Below are 20,466 nucleotides of genomic sequence, written 5' to 3'. Positions count from 1 at the left end.
CTAATATATGATAGTCCAACATGTTCAGTCATAACCAATGGTGACAGGTCAACCACATTTCCACTACTTCGCTCGGTCCAGCAGGGTTGTCCTCTCTCGCCGGCCCTCTTCGCTGTCGCACTCGAGCCCCTTGCTCTAAAAATACGTAGTCACCCAAGCCTTGCAGGTCTGGAGGTCGGTGGTATTGAGACGCGTATCAGTTTGTATGCCGACGATGTGATATTATACCTACATAACTCGGAAAAATCGATCCCCCCTCTCCTAGAATTAATCACCTCGTTCGGTAAGTTGTCTGGCTACACAATTAACTGGACAAAGAGCGACTTTATGCCTCTCTCTGATGTCTTCACTCCCGGTTTTCTGGAGAATCTCCCATTCAAATTGGCTAGGGACCACCTCACCTATCTTGGCTTGACCATACCCAGAGATCCTAAATTAGTATTTAAGTTGAATTTTGGTGATTTTGTTTTAAGACTTAAACAATGTATAGAAAACTGGAAAATCCTGCCCTTGTCCATGATTGGTCGTATAAATTAAATTAAGATGGTTTCACTTCCCAGGTTCCTCTATATATGTCAAAACCTTCCCATTATTACATCGACTTTTTTCAAGAAACTGGACTCCATAATTCTGTCTTATATCTGGAACTATAAAAATCATAGAATTTCGAAAATTCATTTACAAAAACCCAAGTCCGAAGGTGGGCTGGCCTTACCAGTGTTTAGGCACTACTACTGGGCTGCGAATGTTAGGGCCCTAATGTTTTGGCTTCAAGGGACTCCTGGCAATATTTCTCCCAGGGCCCCCTTGTGGCTGAAAATGGAGGCCAGCTCTACTGGCAACTCTTCCCTGCCAGCTATGCTATTTGCTAAATTAGACAACACTTTAGAACATTTTAATCTAAGTTTTGTCATGAAAAACTCTGTCAGAATTTTAAACCAAGTTAGGAGTGTTTTGAGTCTACCAGATGTTTCTGTCCATACGCCAATTTGTTTCAACCACTCTTTTTTGGCTCCATGGTCAGACAGACACTATCATGCCTGGAGTGAGAAAGGGCTAGTTTCCATCAAAGACCTATACATAGATGGTCACTTTGCATCATTTGATCTGCTGAAGAGGAAGTTTGGGTTGCCTGGCACGAATTGGCTCAGATTTCTTCAAGTCAGAAATTATGTTCGATCCAAGATTCGTACCTTTGAAGCACTCCCAAATGACCGTGCTTTTTTTGATGTATTGCTGAGCCCTCCTCACTCCAAGCATCTAATTTCGAGATTTGTATGTTTGTTTGACAATTGCACCACGGCCTCTACTGAGAGGATTAGAGAAGCGTGGCAGGGGGAACTTGGCATTGACTTGTCTGACATTATATGGGATAGGAGTCTGTCTATGATACAACTCGGCTCAGTTAATAGTAGACACCAGCTGATCCAATTTAAAGTTACTCACCGTCTTCACTATTCGAAGCAGAAATTGCACAAGATTTACTCGTCTGTCTCACCACTGTGTGACAGGTGTCGGGTGTCGGAGGGCACTCTGTCTCATGCCTTTTGGTCGTGCCCTTTACTGACCGGATTTTGGGCCAAAATATTTGATTGGTACTCTAAGGCCTACAAAATAACCCTTCAGCCGGAGGCAGAACTCGCCATCTTCGGCTGCTCGGAGTCCTCTCTGAACTTCCCTACAGCTGTGCAGCAGTCTCTGTCACAGGGGACAATTGTTGCCAAGAAACTCATTCTGCAGAAATGGAAGTCCCCCACTCCACCCTGTTTTCAGTTGTGGTTGGCGGACATGATCTCCATCATACGAATGGAGAGACTCAGGTTCTTGAGGACCAACTCACCTGGGAGATTTCAAACTATTTGGGACCCGTTTCTGGCCTACCTTGACGAGGTTAGGGGTGATGGGTGACTCGCCCGGCCGGTCTTCCTCCCTCGCGTGGGATCCCACTCATTTGTATATATGTACTGTATATATATTTGCAAGCATAATTTATGTATATTTACAAGCTGTAACTGGTGGTACTAGTGTATGTATGTTTTTTCTTTCTTTTCTTTTACTGTATCTGTGTTTGTTTTTGGTTTGTTTTTCTGTGTTCTAAAAAATCTAAATTGCTAAATAAAATATTAATAAAAAAAAAAAAACTTGATGCTGTGTGTGCATTATTTGTGCTGGTAAGTCTGTGTGTGTGTGTGTGCGCGTGTGTGTGTGTGTGTGTGTGTGTGTGTGCGTGCGTGCGTGCGTGCGTGCGTGCATGCGTGCGTGTGTGCGTGCGTGCGTGCGGCATTGCCACCTGTGCGACAGTATGGATACGCGTTCCAGGCCTTCTCGTGGATGTTGAGAGCCGATGCCGGGGCTAGCATTCTGACGAATGACGGTACTTTACTGCAGGAGAGGAGAGTGAAGGAAGAGAGCATGTCCTTGGTTCTTTTATTGTATAGAAAACTCAATAACACCAGATGGTAAGTGCATTATTTAGCTCCATTGTGAAGTTAATTCATCTGCTATACGTGTCCACAAACAAAAAAACAAAAATCCCATGACTGTGAGCTTCCTGACCTTCGTTAGCATTTCACATGATAGTTGCAGTGCTGTCTGCTCACCTCTGCAAATGGTAGATTTTGTGTGTGTACTGTCCCTTCTCTCCATCTTTCTCGTAGGGCTCGTTCTTCAGCACCTCCACTCCTTCGCCTCCACCTGTCTCGTTCTTACTGGCCTCAGCCACAGAATACAGCTGGCCAACCTGGTACTGAGACAGACAGAGCAGGTTGGAGGAGAGATGGAAAGAGGTGCGATTATAAGGAGAATGAAGTGAAGAGAGAGAAGGGGGGGGGTGACTGAATGAATGAATTAATGAATGACTGAATGAATGACTTTATTTGACAATATATAAATAACATGTGACAGAAGCACAGTCTGGGATACTGCCAAGGATAGACACAAAAAAGCTCAGAGCTTATTTCCATTGTGGTCCTTGTAGGGGGGTGGGGGAACGAAGTGTTCAAACATGTATCGTACAGACATCGTAAAGATCACAACACATCACATACATCACAGACATAACATAAGACACATAAAAACATGTAAAAGTGCCTTAAAACTGAATATCTAGGCTAATTATAGTCCCTTTTGAGCCATGTCTTTAGGCTGGACTTGAATCTATCAGCACTGTTCACTATTTTCAGGTCACTGGGCAGACTGTTCCAAAAGACAGCTGCAGAATATAAAAATGACTCCTTCCCCATACAACTCCTGAATCTGACTGGCACAAAGTCAGTTGAGCTACGTCTAGTTGAATAAGTATGGGTGTCCCTGACACAGTTGAAGTAGTCATTGAAGTACACTGGCACTACCCCGTGCACAATTCGGTGAACTAGGCACATCCTTATTTGGTTGACTCTGTCTTCCACCTTTAGCCATCTCATGCTCTTAAAATGTGATGCGTCAAGGTGGGTTCGGGCAGGTAGCCTTAGTATTACCCTGACTAGCTTGTTTTGTGATGTCTGTAGTTTTATTTTCAGACTTTTGGGGGCGCTGTTGAACCAGGAGCCACACGCATAGTCATAGTGACACTGTATAAGTGCTCCAGCAAGTATTTTCATCGCGGACTGATCTATAAACCGGGAGATTCTGGCTAGGTATCTAGTCCTGTTGTTGATCTTCCAAAGTACTTGTTGAGCCATGCTTTCCCCTGATAAGCTGTTTTCCAGGACACAACCAAGATATTTCACTGATTCCTTGTCGGTGAGAACAATATCTCCTATTTTAACGCTAAAACCTGGCGATTTTCTGAGCCTGACCTTTGACCCAAATAAGATGGTCTCAGTCTTCCCCACATGGAGGGACAGCTTGTTGTACCCTAGCCAGTCACTAACCTTCTCTAGTTCTGCACTCAAAGTCTGCTCAACCACTTGTTTATCTTTATGAGACACTAGTAAGGCGGAGTTATCTGCGTATAAAAAAAGGTCACATGAGCAAGCTGCTTTCAGGTCATTAATATACAGGAGGAAGAGGAGCGGACCCAATACACTCCCTTGAGGGACCCCGCACTCTACTGTCCGAGGACTGGAGAGTACTCCATTTATATCTACCAGCTGTTGTCTCCCTGTTAGGTAGGAACCAATGAATTTCAGAGCTGCCTCACTGAAGCCTAGAGCCCTAAGCTTCATTAACAGGATGCCATGATCCACTGGATCAAATGCCTTCTGGAGGTCTAACATTACCATTCCACAGAACTTTCCCTCGTCTACCTCTTTCCGGATGTAATCTGTGAGGAACAGCAGGCAGGTGTCTGTGGAGTGGGACCTCCTGAAACCAGACTGGAACTTGTACATAAGGTTATTAGTGGAGATATACTTGTCGATTTGCTCATAGACAAGCCTCTCAATGACTTTAGAAAGGACACTCAGGATGGAAATGGGTCTGTAGTTTCCCGGTTCCAGTTTGTTTCCCTTTTTGTGGAGAGGAATAACTCTCGCCGATTTCATTTCGCTTGGAAATGTTCCTGTTTCTATGGCTAGGCTAGCAATGTGAGCTACACATGGGGCAATGATTCCTGCAGCATCCTGCAAAAACCTACCAGGGATATTATCTAATCCAGTAGCCCTTGAGGTGTCAAGTTGTTTAAGCTTTTCCTGGACCTCCATCTCAGTCACTTTCCTAAAGGAAAAAGCATCTGCTTTAACTCCCTGTTCTAGGTAGAATTGCTGGACTTCACTCTCTATGTTAATGCTGGGCTTGACTGGTAACTTTTCAGATAGAGTTTTTGCAATAGATGTAAAATAGCTATTCAGACGGTCTGCCACCTCTGATTTGTCTGCTGAAATCTTGTCTCCAATTGCTAAACTGATATTGCCCGATTTAGTCTTTAATTTCTTACTGTATCCTACCTCTTTAAGGGTCCTCCAAAGTTTCCTTGAGTTGTTCCTATACTCTGATATTTTTTCATTGAAAAAGCCCTTCTTTGCCCCTTTAATCAATCTATTTACCTCGTTTTTGTGTTTCTTGAAATCTGAAAATGCCTGGTCTGTCCTAGACTTCTTAAATTGTTTAAAAGAATTGTTCCTGCTTTTAATAGCTTTTAATATGTCATCATTGATCCAGGGCTGTGTCCTCTGCTTTATCCTGACCATCTTCCTGGGTGCTAATCTGTCAATCACATTAAGAAATGTTGTTTTAAAACCAGCCCATGCTTTTTCAACCTCTTTGCAGTGCATTACATGAGACCAGTCCACATCCCTTAAACCATCCAGGAGCATTTCCTTGCTGTAATTTTTAAAAGATCTGATTTTGATGTTGTTGTGGCCCTCGAAATGACCCCTCTGCACCTTTCTGGTACAAAACATTGCAAGGTGACTGTAACTGTTTTTGTAGGGATGCACAACTATAGGGATGCACAATAATATTGGCAATCCTATCGGTATCGGCTGATGGTGTTAGTCATTTTTTGTTATTATCTTATTGGTCCGATGAGCATAATAACAACAATATTAATATAGGGTTATTGGTATCGGCCACAATCACTGCCGATTTTACTGGGGGTGCAGGAGGTGCAATTGCACCCCCTAGTGGTCCAATTAAATTTCTATATTTAAACGGACGGCCGACATTGCTGTCTTTCAGAGCAGGTTCATTTTTAAAGCTAGAAGATAATGGTATAGTATGAAACTAGAAGACTTAAGGCATCCAGTGGTACCAACCATGCCATGCTACCTTGTCGTGAAAGTGGGCTAAATAACACTCACAATTTAGACTACATTTTGGCAAGGTAAAAACTGGCATGGCCATTTTCAAAGGGGTGCCTTGACCTTCCACACCATGCATTTTTCTATGGTGTTCCCTAAGGTCTTGGTGTCTTAATGTGGTATTTTTTTTACCTTTTGTAATTCAAGGCCCACTTCTGATTGTTGAAATAATTGTGAGGACCACCTTCCCAAATAAGTGATAGGCTATCATTTTGATATTTTGATGTGAGAGGTCATGATGGCACTCTGAGGCCCAGTGGGCCCCATATGGCCCAGTGGTTGAGAAACACTATGCAGAATATATAAGGAGACAATACTTTTTTTCATCATTGTAAAGCCACAGCATAGTAAAGAGGATAATGTGATGTGTGTAGTTCTTCATATATCTAGCCTCTTCATGTTGCTCTCAAAGTGCACCAGATTGATGCATTTTACCAACCCCCCCCCCCCCCCCCCCCCCCCCCTCCTAGACCCTCCTAGTGGGTTATGCATTGCTGTCTCATCTTGCACCCCCTGGTTGCAAAGCCTACAATCGCCCATGGCCATAATCTTCATACTGAGAGAGGAAACTATGCGGTAAATTTATGTTTTGGAAGGAAAGATAAGAAAGACAACTTTTTTCAAATACACATTGTTTACATGTGTTTTTCAGTATGTATGACATGTGATTATCATAGAAACCTTTTATACAGATCATATCGACATCGGTAAATATTAGGGGTGGGAATCACCAGATGCCCACGATACGATACTAAAACGGTACTTGAGTCATGATACGATAGGATTGCGATATTGCGATATATTGAATATTGCGATACATTGAATATTGCGATATATTGAATATTGCGATATTTGATATATTGCGATTTGCCATGTCATAGTTGCATGCACCTGACAAACTGAACTGTTTGTTACAGTCTACTTACAGTCCACCTTAACTGGATGTGTGTGTGGACTACTGTACTTAGGTAGTTTTTGAACAATGCAACTTCACTTCACTTGCACAAAACATCTTGTGCAGCCCATTCAGTCCCTGGGGAATTTGTAAATTACTGTTATGACAAAACTGTTACTGTTAAAGCAAAATGAAAATATGCTACCGTTTGTTTACTGCTGGCCTTGGAACTAAAGTTTATAGTAGCCCGGTGGCCTGCAAAAAAGAAAAAAAATTGCAATATCGATACTTGGCGTCCAAATATCGATACAATATCGTCAGGCAAAATATTGCGATACTATGGTGTAACGATTTCCCCCCCCACCCCTAGTAAATATCTGTATCTGTTATCTGTATTGGTCAACTTTTTCATATTGGTGCATCCCTATACCTTCCAGGCCTTCTTTGATGTATTTTGCACAACCAGTCTCATCCTGTAGGCTACTGAGGGGCCCTTTACACGAGGACAGTTTCTGAAAGAAGCAACACAATAGCATTTCCTTCACACCTTTTCCTTCACACCTTCTCCCTGTTTACATGAGCGCTGTTGAATTTTTAAAACGCCGTAATGTACATGCCAGGTCGCTAGGTGGCAGTGTGATCACCTTATTCTTTGCCCATACAAGGACGCTTACTGCATGACGTAATTTCGTAATTGTCTTTCCAGTTTTAAACACGGAAGTAGAGTACACTTTCCGCAGTCATTTAGACTTGCCAAAAAGCTTTTTTCAAGCTAAAAAAAAACCCAAACTGTTTTAAAGTTTTAAAATTTGTCGGGTGAGAATGTAACATATATGTGACCAGTTTATCAGAATAACGCCTATTGGAAATCTTTAACGAGCAGCGAGGACCGGGAGCGCTGACTGTGATCTGTCAAACCCTACTGCTACTGGCAGTGAGAAAACACTGTTGACGTGCTTTGTAACTATAACGTTAAATGCCGACCGGGTACAGCCATCGGCTCCTCGCAGCAGTAACGTTCTGAACATCAGAATCAGAATCAGAATCAGAAAGACTTTAATGATCCCCGGGGGGAAATTGGGACAAGTTACAGTAGCTCGCTCACAGAACACACATAGCATAAAATAGACAGTAGTAAATGCAATATAAGCAAATAAGCAGAAAAACACAACATAGCATAGAATAACTAGTAAATGCGATAGAAGCAAAAAATAAGTAGAATGTCAGTAGCAAAATACAATTCGTAGAGTAAGTATACATTCCGTGTCAATTATCATTATTGCACCCTGGCCTTATATTAAGTCGGCTTGCCCTATACGTTACACGTGGCTCAGCCATGCTCAGTTAACCTATCGGCTGGCTCAGTCTCAGGGAGACTGAGCGTCTCCGAGGTGCTCTTTTAAGAGAGGCATTAAATAGACCAATGGCCACAGGCAGGAATGATTTCCTGTGCCTCTCCGTATTGCATCTAGGTGGAATCAGTCTCTCACTGAACGTACTCCTGTGTTTGACTAGCACGCCGTGGAGTGGGTGCGAGTCATTGTTCATGATGGAGCGTAGCCTGGACAACATTCTCTTCTCTGACACCGCAGTCAGAGAGCCCAGATCCAGCCCCACAATGTCCCTGGCCTTACGGATCAGTTTGTTGAGTCTGTTGGCATCCGCTGCCTTCAGCCTGCTGCCCCAGCACACAATAGCATACAGGAAGGCACTAGCCACTACCGACTCATAGAACATCCTGAGCATGGTCCGGCAGACGTTGAAGGACCTCAGCCGTCTCAGAAAGTAGAGACGGCTTTGCCCCTTCTTGTAGAGTGCATCAGAGTTCTTAGCCCAGTCTAGTTTATTGTCAATGTACACTCCAAGGTACTTGTAATTAGGGATGCATCGATTATAAATTTTGATGTACGATTATAGTCTGAGAAAAAACCACGATTATCACGGTTTCACGATTATTGTTATGGACGTATAAAAATCACATGAGCATTCTTTAAATAGAGGTTTTATTGTATTTCCCCCACAATCTTAACAGTTGCTGCCTTCGGATTAAAAAAAGAAGAAAGGGCAGATGTACTCAGATGTGGCTCTGACCTAATCAAATCTAACTGACATCACTATTGTGAACATAAAACAAACAACATTTCTGATATATGATTGTTTTAGTAAAGTGTATCACTCAATAGTCAATACAAAAAATATTTTATTATTATTTTATAGAAGCGAAAGTCTATAGCTGCTTAGTCTGCAGAAAAAACACAAAAGGCATAGTAACTTATTGGCATCTTACTGGCAACTAAATGGGCCGTCTGAATTTTGCATTGGGGTCAGTTCTATTGAAGTGATGATGGGGCAGGCATGGAAAGCCTCACTATAAGCCATCATGTGTCGTTTCACTTTTTACTGGAAAATGCTCCCTCTAGATTAAAGAAAGGACACTCTGTGGTGTTGACTGGTGTTTGTTATGTAAATGTGCGCATTTGTTTTCGTTGTCTCAGTCAGATCATGACTGCCAAGCAGCTAGCTACGTTAGCTTCACGTTATTAGGCCTACATGTAACGTTAGCGGGTTGCTTTTGGAGTTGACACAAACCCTTGATGTTTCTTTTTGTGTAAAGCATGAGGTTCTCTATGGTTTACGCCAGCTCTGGGAGCATGAAGTGCTTTAAATGCGGGGATGTTTGGTCACAACGAGCTCGAGGACCGCTGCCTGTTGAACTATGTACGCTAGGCCATGGCCAGCTAGCTAACATTAGCCACAACAGCTAACGTTAACGTCATTGACTGTATGTTAACGGTAAACAAATCCGCTGCCTCCTCCCCATGTTTGGTTTAACGTAACACCAGCTCAGACTTTCCCCTAATCTCAGAAACCTTGCGGGACATGTATTGCAACATTTATTTTGGTGCTGGCGTCCATGGCTAGGCTACCGACTGACTACTACTGGGAGACATGGCAGCTGCCTGTGTTTGGTGTCTCCGCTAAATAGTCCGTGCGGGAAACGAAGCGAGAGAGACAGGTTCTTCACGGGAGTTTTAAACTGACGAACTGTTGTGAAACAAAACACTCGGTGTAGTGGAGCCTCTGCGGTTATATAACCGTGACGTTTTAAATCGTGGTTAATAGTCAAACCGGTTAACCCCTGCATCCCTACTTGTAATCCTCCACTATGTCAACACTGACCCCGTGGATTGAAACAGGGGTCACCGGAGCCTTGACCCTCCTCAGGTCCACCACTAACATGTAACTGAAGTTGGCCGCAGTGTAGCTTAATTCTGAATCTTGCCAAAGTTCATTCATACTGACGTTTTATTTGGTTGTCAACTCGCGCACGGCTATGGCGTAATCGGGTGTGTCGCGTGTGCAGGCACGTCAGAGTTTCTGAAATGTGCCGTTCCAAAGTGATTACATGGAGCGCTCAGCCCCGCTCAGCGGGAAGCGTCTCTAACAATTTCACTCTAGAAGGTGGTTCAAAAATGTGTCGTTTCCTAAGCGCGAATTCGCCGTCGCCGTCTAAAAGGGAGGCACTAACGATAAAATAATTCCCCGTTTCCATAGGAAACCGTCCTCGTGTAAAGTGCCCCTGAGTCTACATGAACTAGTCATTCATTTTTTCACATGTATTTCATCAGTCCATCCATTTCAATCTCATGTCATGACTATCAATCAGAGTACAGTGCATTACTGATCTACTTCTGATCCTGCTGATCACTACCCAGTCTCTTGATGCTCTCGTGACCCTCCCTCTCAACAAAAGCCCTTCAACCAAGTGCTTTAAGGATCACCTTTTATGTTTTCTTTCTGTCTCTGTCTTTCTGTTTCCACCCTTCTCTTCTTGTCCTGTTATTTCCTCCTCAGGTCTTTCTCCTCTCTTCTTGTACTGTTCTTTCCTGCTCAGGTCTTTCTCCTCTCTTCTTGTCCTGTTCTTTCCTGCTCAGGTCTTTCTCCTCTCTTCTTGTCCTGTTCTTTCCTGCTCAGGTCTTTCTCCTCTCTTCTTGTCCTGTTCTTTCCTCCTCAGGTCTTTCTCCTCTCTTCTTGTCCTGTTCTTTCCTGCTCAGGTCTTTCTCCTCTCTTCTTGTCCTGTTCTTAACTCCTCAGGTCTTTCTCCTCTCTTCTTGTCCTGTTCTTTCCTGCTCAGGTCTTTCTCCTCTCTTGTCCTGTTCTTTCCTGCTCAGGTATTTCTCCTCTCTTGTCCTGTTCTTTCCTCCTCAGGTCTTTATCCTCTCTTCTTGTCCTGTTCTTTCCTGCTCAGGTCTTTCTCCTCTCTTGTCCTGTTCTTTCCTGCTCAGGTCTTTCTCCTCTCTTCTCCTGTTCTTTCCTCCTCAGGTCTTTCTCCTCTCTTCTTGTCCTGTTCTTTCCTCCTCAGGTCTTTCTCCTCTCTTGTCCTGTTCTTTCCTGCTCAGGTCTTTCTCCTCTCTTCCTATCCTGTTCTTTCCTGCTCAGGTCTTTCTCCTCTCTTCTTGTCCTGTTCTTTCCTGCTCAGGTCTTTCTCCTCTCTTCTTGTCCTGTTCTTTCCTGCTCAGGTCTTTCTCCTCTCTTCTTGTCCTGTTCTTTCCTGCTCAGGTCTTTCTCCTCTCTTCTTGTCCTGTTCTTTCCTGCTCAGGTCTTTCTCCTCTCTTGTCCTGTTCTTTCCTGCTCAGGTCTTTCTCCTCTCTTGTCCTGTACTTTCCTGCTCAGGTCTTTCTCCTCTCTTGTCCTGTTCTTTCCTCCTCAGGTCTTTCTCCTCTCTTCTTGTCCTGTTCTTTCCTGCTCAGGTCTTTCTCCTCTCTTGTCCTGTTCTTTCCTCCTCAGGTCTTTCTCCTCTCTTCTTGTCCTGTTCTTTCCTCCTCAGGTCTTTCTCCTCTCTTGTCCTGTTCTTTCCTGCTCAGGTCTTTCTCCTCTCTTCCTGTCCTGTTCTTTCCTGCTCAGGTCTTTCTCCTCTCTTCTTGTCCTGTTCTTTCCTGCTCAGGTCTTTCTCCTCTCTTGTCCTGTTCTTTCCTGCTCAGGTCTTTCTCCTCTCTTGTCCTGTTCTTTCCTGCTCAGGTCTTTCTCCTCTCTTGATCCTGGGTACTTTAAAGCAGCACAATGGCTCCTTTCATTTCTTAATCACCTCTAATCCACTGTGTAAAACCTGCACACAGCTCGACCATATTTACACATGTAGGGCATCTATGCATCACACACACACACACACACACACACACACACACACACACACACACACACACAAACACACACACACACACACACACACACACACACACACACACACAAACACACACACACACACACACACACATTCACGATTTCAGACGGAAGCCCGTCTTTATTGTCACACGAACACTACAACACATGCATGCGGCCACAACACACACTCATGCTGACGGTGGCCGGTGAAATATGTCCTCTGCATTTGACCCATCCAGGCTTGTCCTTTCCCCCAGGGGGCAGGCCAGGAGCAGTGGTCGCTTTTTCTTTCCAGCGCCCGGGGACCATCATTGGACCATCATTGGCCCAACTTCAGATGTTGTCGTCACTGGTCGGATGACGATCTTCTGCATGTTTTTAGTGGGGGGTTATGTACGGAGGAACCCCGTGGGGGGTACGGGGAGAACATGCAAACTCCACACAGAAAGGCCCTTTCGACGAGATAGCCCACCTGGGCAGTAGGCACTGAAGATATGGGGGGGTCACAACTCCAGCGCCCACAGCGTCCCAGGCGAGAATCAAACTCAGGACCTTCTAGCTGTGAGGCGACAGCGCTACCAACTGCGCCACCGTACCCCACATACACGGAAATATATGTGACCAGAGCAGGGACCAGAGCAGGGAAACTATACAGTATTACAATGATGGACGATGTACAGTAAATGTGGTCAGAATTATCTTCCATACAGGGAGGTCACAGATATTCACTGTATACCAAATCATGTTAGCAAACAAATACTAATATGGCACAATAATATGAAACATACAGTACCATCCTCTAAAGTCCCTTTACATGTTTACACAAGATGTGCAACTAACCAGCAGCTTCCCTTATAGTCAGTCAGCCAACAATACAAGCCTCTGTCCCCCACGCAATGCTTCCCTCAGTAAAGGCGGGGGGGGGGGGGGGGGGGGGGGATTTTGCAGTGAGAAAGCAAAGCACCTAATTTGATAGACTTATCATGCTTTGATCGCTTTGTGGGTGGTAATTATGGCACCCAACAAAACATCTCTCTAATGCCTAGTTTACACTACAAGACATCACCCCCCAATTTTACAAAGGATTTCCAGTTGGGCTCAGTCTGTCTTTGTTGACTCTAGTCTGCAGTTGTTGTCTGCAGTTGTTGTGCCAGTCGGCAGCAAAATCTGTTGTCTGTTGGTTACAGATTTCTAATGTGTTAGTGTTAAACTGCCTCCAGATTTCTAGTCTTCAAGGGAAAACTGCCTCCCGACGCCAGTCGGAGGCACAAAGATTCTATCAAACATGCTTGAATTTCAAAGTGAAAAGTCTTGTAGTGTATACTGCCTCGTCTGAGTCAGTTGTGTAGTGAATTTCAGTCCGTTTTTTTCAGTTGTGATAAAAAAAATCTTAATGAACCCATCTTGTAATGTAAACTCCCCAGTCTTTTCATAATCTGTTAAGATTTTCAAAGTCTTCTAGTGTATCACAGGCATAAGGGTTACTGTTGTTTGGGATGTTGCTCCTTCAACCTTTCTAATGTACTCAATATGGTGGTATGTGTGCTATCTGTTTTCTTTTTCTTTTCTTGTATAAAACCGTTTCGCGGCCTCGGCCGTCCTGCAGCTCGCCAAGCTGGCCCTGCAGCTCGGCTGCTGTGTGGCCAATGAGACCAGCATCACTGATGATGTCAGATTCATGACATCACTGATGATGTCATCAGTGGGATTTATGACATCACTGATGACAATCACAGTGGGACATAGAAACAGAGCCTGAGCTCCCTCATCAGTCGTGGGTTTCTTGGCTGGAGGAGCTTCAGCACCTTCTCTGGCCCATGGAGCTCGCTTTTTCTCAGCAGTAGTCCTAGCCCTTTTCTCAGGAGCTAATGATCCTCTTCAGTGATGTCACTCGCTGGGATTTATGACATCACTTATGACATCAGTCACCAGTGGGATTTATGACATCACTGATGACATCAGTGGAATTTATGACATCACTGAAGATGTCACTGATGATGTCACAGTGGGATTTATGACATCACGGATGATGTCACAGTGGGACAATCACAGTGGGACAGGAACAGACAGAGCCCGAGCTCCCATTTATGTTGGGGATGAGCCATTGATAATCCCAGACTCTAACCACCAGGTGACACTGTTCCTGCTATTCTATACTATACTATACTATACTATACTATACTATACTATACTATACTATACTATAGTAACTTAAACTAATGCCTTGATGTGCAGTATTAAATGCAGCATTATGCTAAGGAATTGAAAAGTTACTGGGATCTACTCAGGTTGTTTTAGAGGCTTCACACCAATACCAGGCCGTCTGGCTCCCGGAGCAGATTCTGGCCCTCTGGGTCCGGCTAGGCTGCTTCTATGACAGTTCTGATGACATCATCACTGCAAGATGATATATCACAATGCCATCGGTGACATCATCGAACAAGCGTCCAACCTTACAAGTGTCTTAAAGTGTGACATCACTAGCTGGGAATGAGATGAGTTATATCCAGGCTAGCACGGCTATAAGTAGGACCAGTTCAGCAGAATGTGAATTGATGTGGTGCTCCCAATGGTGCTCACATGCACCTGAAGGTCAGTTAGTCGACCTGGGTGACCGCAGTGACCTTAAATTTGGCCCAATGGGCTACATGCACAACTCCACTACTTCCTGAAATTAGTACAGCTTCTTTATTTCCTGTCATCACTATTGGATGAACTGATTAATGTCAGGTGTGCTGCAGTCACAACAATGATCAGTTCATCCAATAGTGTAGGACAGGAAATAAAGAAGCTGTACTAATTTCAGGAAGTTTAGAAGTTGTGCATGTAGTCTATTACAGATATTCAAGCTCCTTCGGGGGCAATACGAGTCTTGAACCCCTGGTATACTATTGCCACTTGCGGCTATATTTATTTTTGTTGTATATTAATGACATGGAGTCAGCCTGTTCATGTCCTTTATTTCTGTATGCTGACGATTCTGCCTTGTTGGTAACCGGAGAATGCTTAGAATCAGACATCACTCAGCAAAGAGCTCCAAAATGTAAGCTCATGGTTATGCAACAATAAGCTATCCTTGCACTTAGGAAAATCCGAATGTATTGTTTTTGGATCAAAACATAAACTAAGGAACCAGCCCAGTTTTTCAGTAGAATGTAATGATGTTAAGTTACAAGAAGTGTTGTGTAACCATCTGGGAAGTCAATTAGATCAGTATATGACGAGTGAAGAAGCTATGGCCATCTCTGTCATTGGGAAAATTCACGCAAGGACAAAGTATTTGGCAAGAATATCAGGCTATACTTTTCAGTTGTATGAACTGTGATAGTTCATACAACTTTAACACTACATATTAAAAACCTGCCCGGTTGCATAAAGCACCATCATTTTCAAACTTTAAGTTGGTCCCTTAGGCAATATACTGTATTTCCCTAAGCTGAGGGATTCACTTAGGAGCGTTGCATAAAGCCTCTTAGGTTTTCTCCTTGCCTAAGTGTTTAGACTGAGGCTTTTATTGTAGTTACTGTCAGAATATGGCACAGAGCACTTCAGTTGCCATGGTTACGCTTCACTCTTCCGACTGCTCATGCTCAACACAACACACAAACAGATGCGTATACTACCGTCAGCGCGGCTCTGCAGAGCGAGCGAGCAAACAAACATTTTTGTGTTGTCTCCCACAACCGACTGGAAAAGTCCCACACGCAAAAAACCTCAAAGCAATTCACACTTGCTGGACAGCTGGCAACGCATGGTTCCTCCTGGTTTGGTGCTCGAGGTCCGGTTCAAGTTTGGAAGCTATTTTGAGGATGGACTGACGGTCAAATCTACCGTAGATACTCCCTCAAAAGTTGCCCATCATTCATCATGTCCAGTGGGTTTTGCCTGTCTCGAAAAATGCATCGTGTTCCTCCTCCTCCTCCTCTTGAATCACCATAAATTCAGCCATGTTCAACAAATAATTTCACATAAATTCACATTTAGGTGACGGTTATGTGTCCCTTAAGATTTTCTGAGGAAAATGGCTCCTACTACTAATACTTAAAGTCCCTGGAAACCAAAATCCACAAAAACGTTCTAACTATGTTATTTAGGGTCTTATGTTAGTAATTGTGTGCCTCCGAAATTATTATACATTACTTTCAACCCAAAGCCTTAAAATCGACACTTTTCTACAAGATTCTACAAGGTACTTCCTCATTGAAGAGAGCAGTGCGCGAGGTGCTAAAATGCAGGAGCTTATGACGTCATAAGCTCTATATAACCTTTGTACACGCGCGCGCAACTCGCCCTTCTCCTTTTGTCCGTTCTTTGCCCCCAGTGACAGCGCTCACTCAGTGTCTGTCTCCCTCCCAATCTGTGTGCCGAGCGATATGCTTCTCTCTCTCTCTCTCTCTCTCTCTCACTAGTCCCGAGAGAGAGAGAGAGAGAGAGAGAGAGAGAGAGAGAGGGGGCAGGCAGCATAGCGCTGGACACACAGCACACAGAGTGGGAGGGAGACAGAAGCGCTGAGCAGAGATCTCTTCCTCTCAGTACGCTATGCGCGGTGCAACGCGCGAACACACACACACACACACACACACACTCTCTCTTTCTCTCTCTTTCCTCTCTCCGAGAGAGAGAGAGAGAGTGAGAAATGTCCCTGCTGCAGACGGGACACGCCCACACAGTCCGCGGGAGAAAATACACTCTAAAAACGAATTGATTCTCATGACTTTTGCCATGACTGTCAAACCTAAATTTATATACTTTGCGACGTTCATCATCGTTCAAATTTGGCTGGTGGCTTATTAACATAGGGTCCTGTGATGTGATGAACTCAAAATGCTAAATAATAAAGAAATATTTCTGGTTTCCAGGGACTTTAAGTATATGGGTTTTCCCTTACAATATCCTAAGGGAATCCTTAGGTGATTTTATGCAACAAATGTTTTCCTAAGGGATACTTAGATGAAAAATTAAGGCCAACCTTAGCTTAAGTGGTTTTATGCAACCGGGCACTGACCCGGGCTACTTCTGCTCTCACTCATAATGTCAGAATAAGCAGGGATCGCGGAACCGGGTACATTTCAGTTCCCCCCCAAAAAAAAAAATTTTTTTTTTTTTTTTTACAATTAAACCTCATTTACTTATTACACTCAACTGGTTGTTTTTCAGATGTGATGTGAATCTAAAGTGAACTAAACAAGTCAGAGCCACTATAAATGTTTTTCAGTAGATGCTGTGATGTAGCCACAAGAAAGGTGCAATATTAATGTTTTTCAGGAGATGGCGATGTTGCTAGCTATAGGTTCTAAACAAGAAATATGGTTCAAATGTTTACAGTAGTTTTCCTTTCTTGCTGCACTACAATGTTACAATGCTGTGAGACAGGCCCGGCGTTGGAGGGGGGCCTGACCGGGCCGGGCCCCCCCATTCCCTAAACTGGCCCCCCCATTCCATTCCATTTTTTTTTTTTTTTTTTTTTGTGTGTGCTAAAAACGTTTTCCCTTTTTCTGTTTTAAAGTTTAAAACGGAATCTGGCTGTCATTAGGCATTGATTAACTGAATGCTATTGCTAACTGTTACTTTGAACCTCCATTTGCAATGATTCTGGCTGGATATTAACTATTGTAAATTTGTCACAATGAATGCAATTTGTGCACAATGTGTAAATACATTTAATATTAATTGTTTAGGCCTATTTGTAAAGTCACAACACATTAGAGATGTGTGTAGTTCTTCATAGATTTAGCCTCTTCATTTTGCTCTCAAATGCACCAGGTTGACGAATTTGACTTTAAAATGTACAAAATCTTCTTCCGGGGGAGAATCCCCCCGGACCCCCCTTGGGTAGCTTGGCCCCCCCAAGCTAGGGGCAGGCCCCCTCTGTAATTTGGTTCTGGAGCCGGGCCTGCTGTGAGACGGAGCTAAACACAAAAGATGCAATATTAATAGTTTTTCATGAGATACTCAGTATTTAATACTAATACTAATACTAATAATAGAAAAGGAGAAGATACTGAATAATGACATCACAACAGTATAATCCTAATGTTAATTTAAAATTAAATATTCTTCTAAATATGGATAAAAGTCCAAAAAACATAAATTTTCTTCGACGCTGCCGAGATTCCATTCCTTACAGCACCCCCTACTTAATAATAGTTCCAGCGCGGCTGCGAAAATATGGTGGCGCATTGTGTCAAGTGTACTGGCTCGGGGAACGGTCCGGACCCCGGTCCCTTAGGTTTCTGACAATGTGGCCCCCTGAACAATTTAGTTGAATAGCCCTGCTGTAAAACCCAGTCGCACTCATATTCTGAGCACGCCCCCCCCCCCCCCCCCCCCCCGACACGCCCCCCGGCCCCCCCGAGTTCAGATGCGTTCCGCTATCCCTGAGAATAAGCGATGTGATGTATAGTTTTTGCGATATTAACATTTGTTTGGTACAGCTTTTCAGTTTGATTTCATACTAGTTTCTGCAGCAGTGGCACCCAGAAGTAGTAGAAGTACTTTTATTTTGTCGTGATTTTGATTTGTCCAATAGGACACATCCAAGTGTTTACATACAGTATGCACACACACACACACACACACACACACACACACACACACACACACACACACACACACACACACACACACACACACACACACACCGGCACTTGCTCTTCACTTTTCTAAATAAAGTGGACCAAAGGATCAGATAAGAAAAGCTGAGCCACACACAGAAATGTTCTGAACTGAAGCTTACCTCTTCCACAGAGATAGGAAGGATCACTCGACTGTAAAAGAAACAAACAGAAGGAAAGTTACTTCAAAGAATCATCACTCATCAAATAACTCCCAAACCAAACCCTCTGCTCCTCCTGACCATGGCCCATTCTGCATTCACTTGTGGCCTGGGTGTTCAAGCTAAGCCAGTTTGATCCTGGTCTGTCCCTGGATGGGAGGCTAAATGTTGCTGCTAATGGAGTTGGAGGGTTAATTGGGACCCACGAGATCTCTGTACATGTAGGTTTATCACCTTACAATTTGGGGCTTTTGTCCTGCAATATGATGGTATACGAATTTTGCCATGGATAGCACATACACCATAATACGCATTCATGGCTAGTAAGCTGTGCATACATTCACTGTGGTGGGCTTAATATCTGGTCTACGCCTCCTTCACGCTCATTCAAATCAATTACAATGGCAAAACAAAGTATGGAAACCCTCTTTTCCAATTTGTGTATGTTGTTTTGTCTTATTTGCAAGCTAAATGACATTGGGTATTATTAGGTCATATCGTCGCTGTCGGGCAGAAAGCTTGTATCTCCAAAAAAAGCAAATTTTCACAAGGAAGAAAAAACATTCTCATTTTATCATAGTGTAATAGTAATAACATTAATAACCAGTAATATAACGTTGTTTGCTGGTTCATAGTACATGAAACCTTCACATGTTATTTATACCCACTAAATCATTTATGAAATAAAAGAAAATGGCTACATTTGGTGATGTAATATCACAAACAATAACACAAAGTTTTAACTTCATAGCTACTTGGCAACAATGATCAAACATGTGGTCCCATGGTGAAAATAAATAAATAAATGATGTCAATAGTTTGAACTCCCTGAACTGCTTAAAGTTGTAATCAGTAAAGTAAACCATTAGATTGCTAACACCAGGCACGTGCACACATAGACATCAAAGGGGGCTTGACCCCCTGCCTTTTTTTCAGTCTGTAAAAAGTGCCCTTTCCTGACCATGAATGGAGCATTTCTAATGGTGCTTTTTATGGAAATTGCCCTTTCCATGCCGTCACTGAAGGCAGCATTCAAAGAGAAATGCCTTTTCCGAGCTCTCTTGGCCTTGAATGCACCATTTCTAATAGGCCTCTGCATGGACCAGTGTTTTTCTAAGCCGCCCCTGAAGGCAGCAGCCCAAAAAGCGCACATGGCTTGCCCATTGACTGTTGAGAGTGAGACGGCCCGTCCGCGCCCACTCCAGCAGTGCGCACTCTGGCACATGCACACTGAACGACAGCAGCACAGGCGCACACTGACAGATATATCAGTCAACGTGAATCAGGTATGTATGTTTGTCAAAACAAAGAATTATACAGAGAGCCACCACCCCCCCCCAACACACACACACACTCACACATTTCAGTTTCATGTTGAAATTTCGGCGGTGCAGACAGGCATGCAGCAGCCTGTAATGCTGTTGAGATCAAATTGCCTGAAATTTCTGGGCCGAAGTGCCCTTTTAAGAATTTGAGCCCCTGCCCCTCTAATGTTTTCTGCACGTCCCTGGCTAACACCATATTATAGTGGTTATTCAGTTACTTTTAGATTACTTTGCTTCCAAAATCTCTAGTCTAGAATATTAAGTTAAATGGCCAGTTTTCCTTCTATTTCAACTATAATTTGAATAATGTTATTATCACCATCTATTATTCACTATGGCACTATGGTTTAAAAATGATACCTGTCGATCATCTCAAAGTCAAGATGTCTGTTTTCCCTCCAAATGTGATTGTGAATTGATCAATTGATCACCATTTTCTAAAGTACCGGTATGTATCTGTAATGTGATTATTGTCTTTTACAAAGTATTTAATGAATTACAGTTGTCAGACTATACTTCACCTAAAGTATTATGCTCCAAACATCAACATCAATCTGGTTTCTCCAA

At 43.4% G+C, this 20,466-nt stretch overlaps 1 protein-coding gene across 1 annotated transcript in view; it reads right to left on the bottom strand.

Annotated features, from left to right (window-relative positions):
* The window catches only part of pitpnab (phosphatidylinositol transfer protein, alpha b), a gene marked incomplete at its 3' end in the record, with an annotated part of 50,294 nt that overhangs the window by 20,929 nt on the left and 8,899 nt on the right, over positions 1-20,466 (bottom strand). The window contains exons 2-4 of the mRNA XM_083633340.1: positions 18,536-18,566; positions 2,601-2,746; positions 2,291-2,382 (exon numbers count right to left, since the gene is read on the bottom strand). Coding sequence (XP_083489466.1) covers positions 2,291-2,382; positions 2,601-2,746; positions 18,536-18,566 — 269 coding nt within the window. The remainder of the gene's footprint in view (positions 1-2,290; positions 2,383-2,600; positions 2,747-18,535; positions 18,567-20,466) is intronic.

Source organism: Poromitra crassiceps, assembly GCF_964638095.1.
Source record: "Poromitra crassiceps genome assembly, chromosome: 1".
NCBI classification, from domain to species: domain Eukaryota; kingdom Metazoa; phylum Chordata; class Actinopteri; order Beryciformes; family Melamphaidae; genus Poromitra; species Poromitra crassiceps.
Note: the sequence above shows the minus strand (reverse complement) of the source record. Positions and strands in the feature narration are given on the sequence as shown.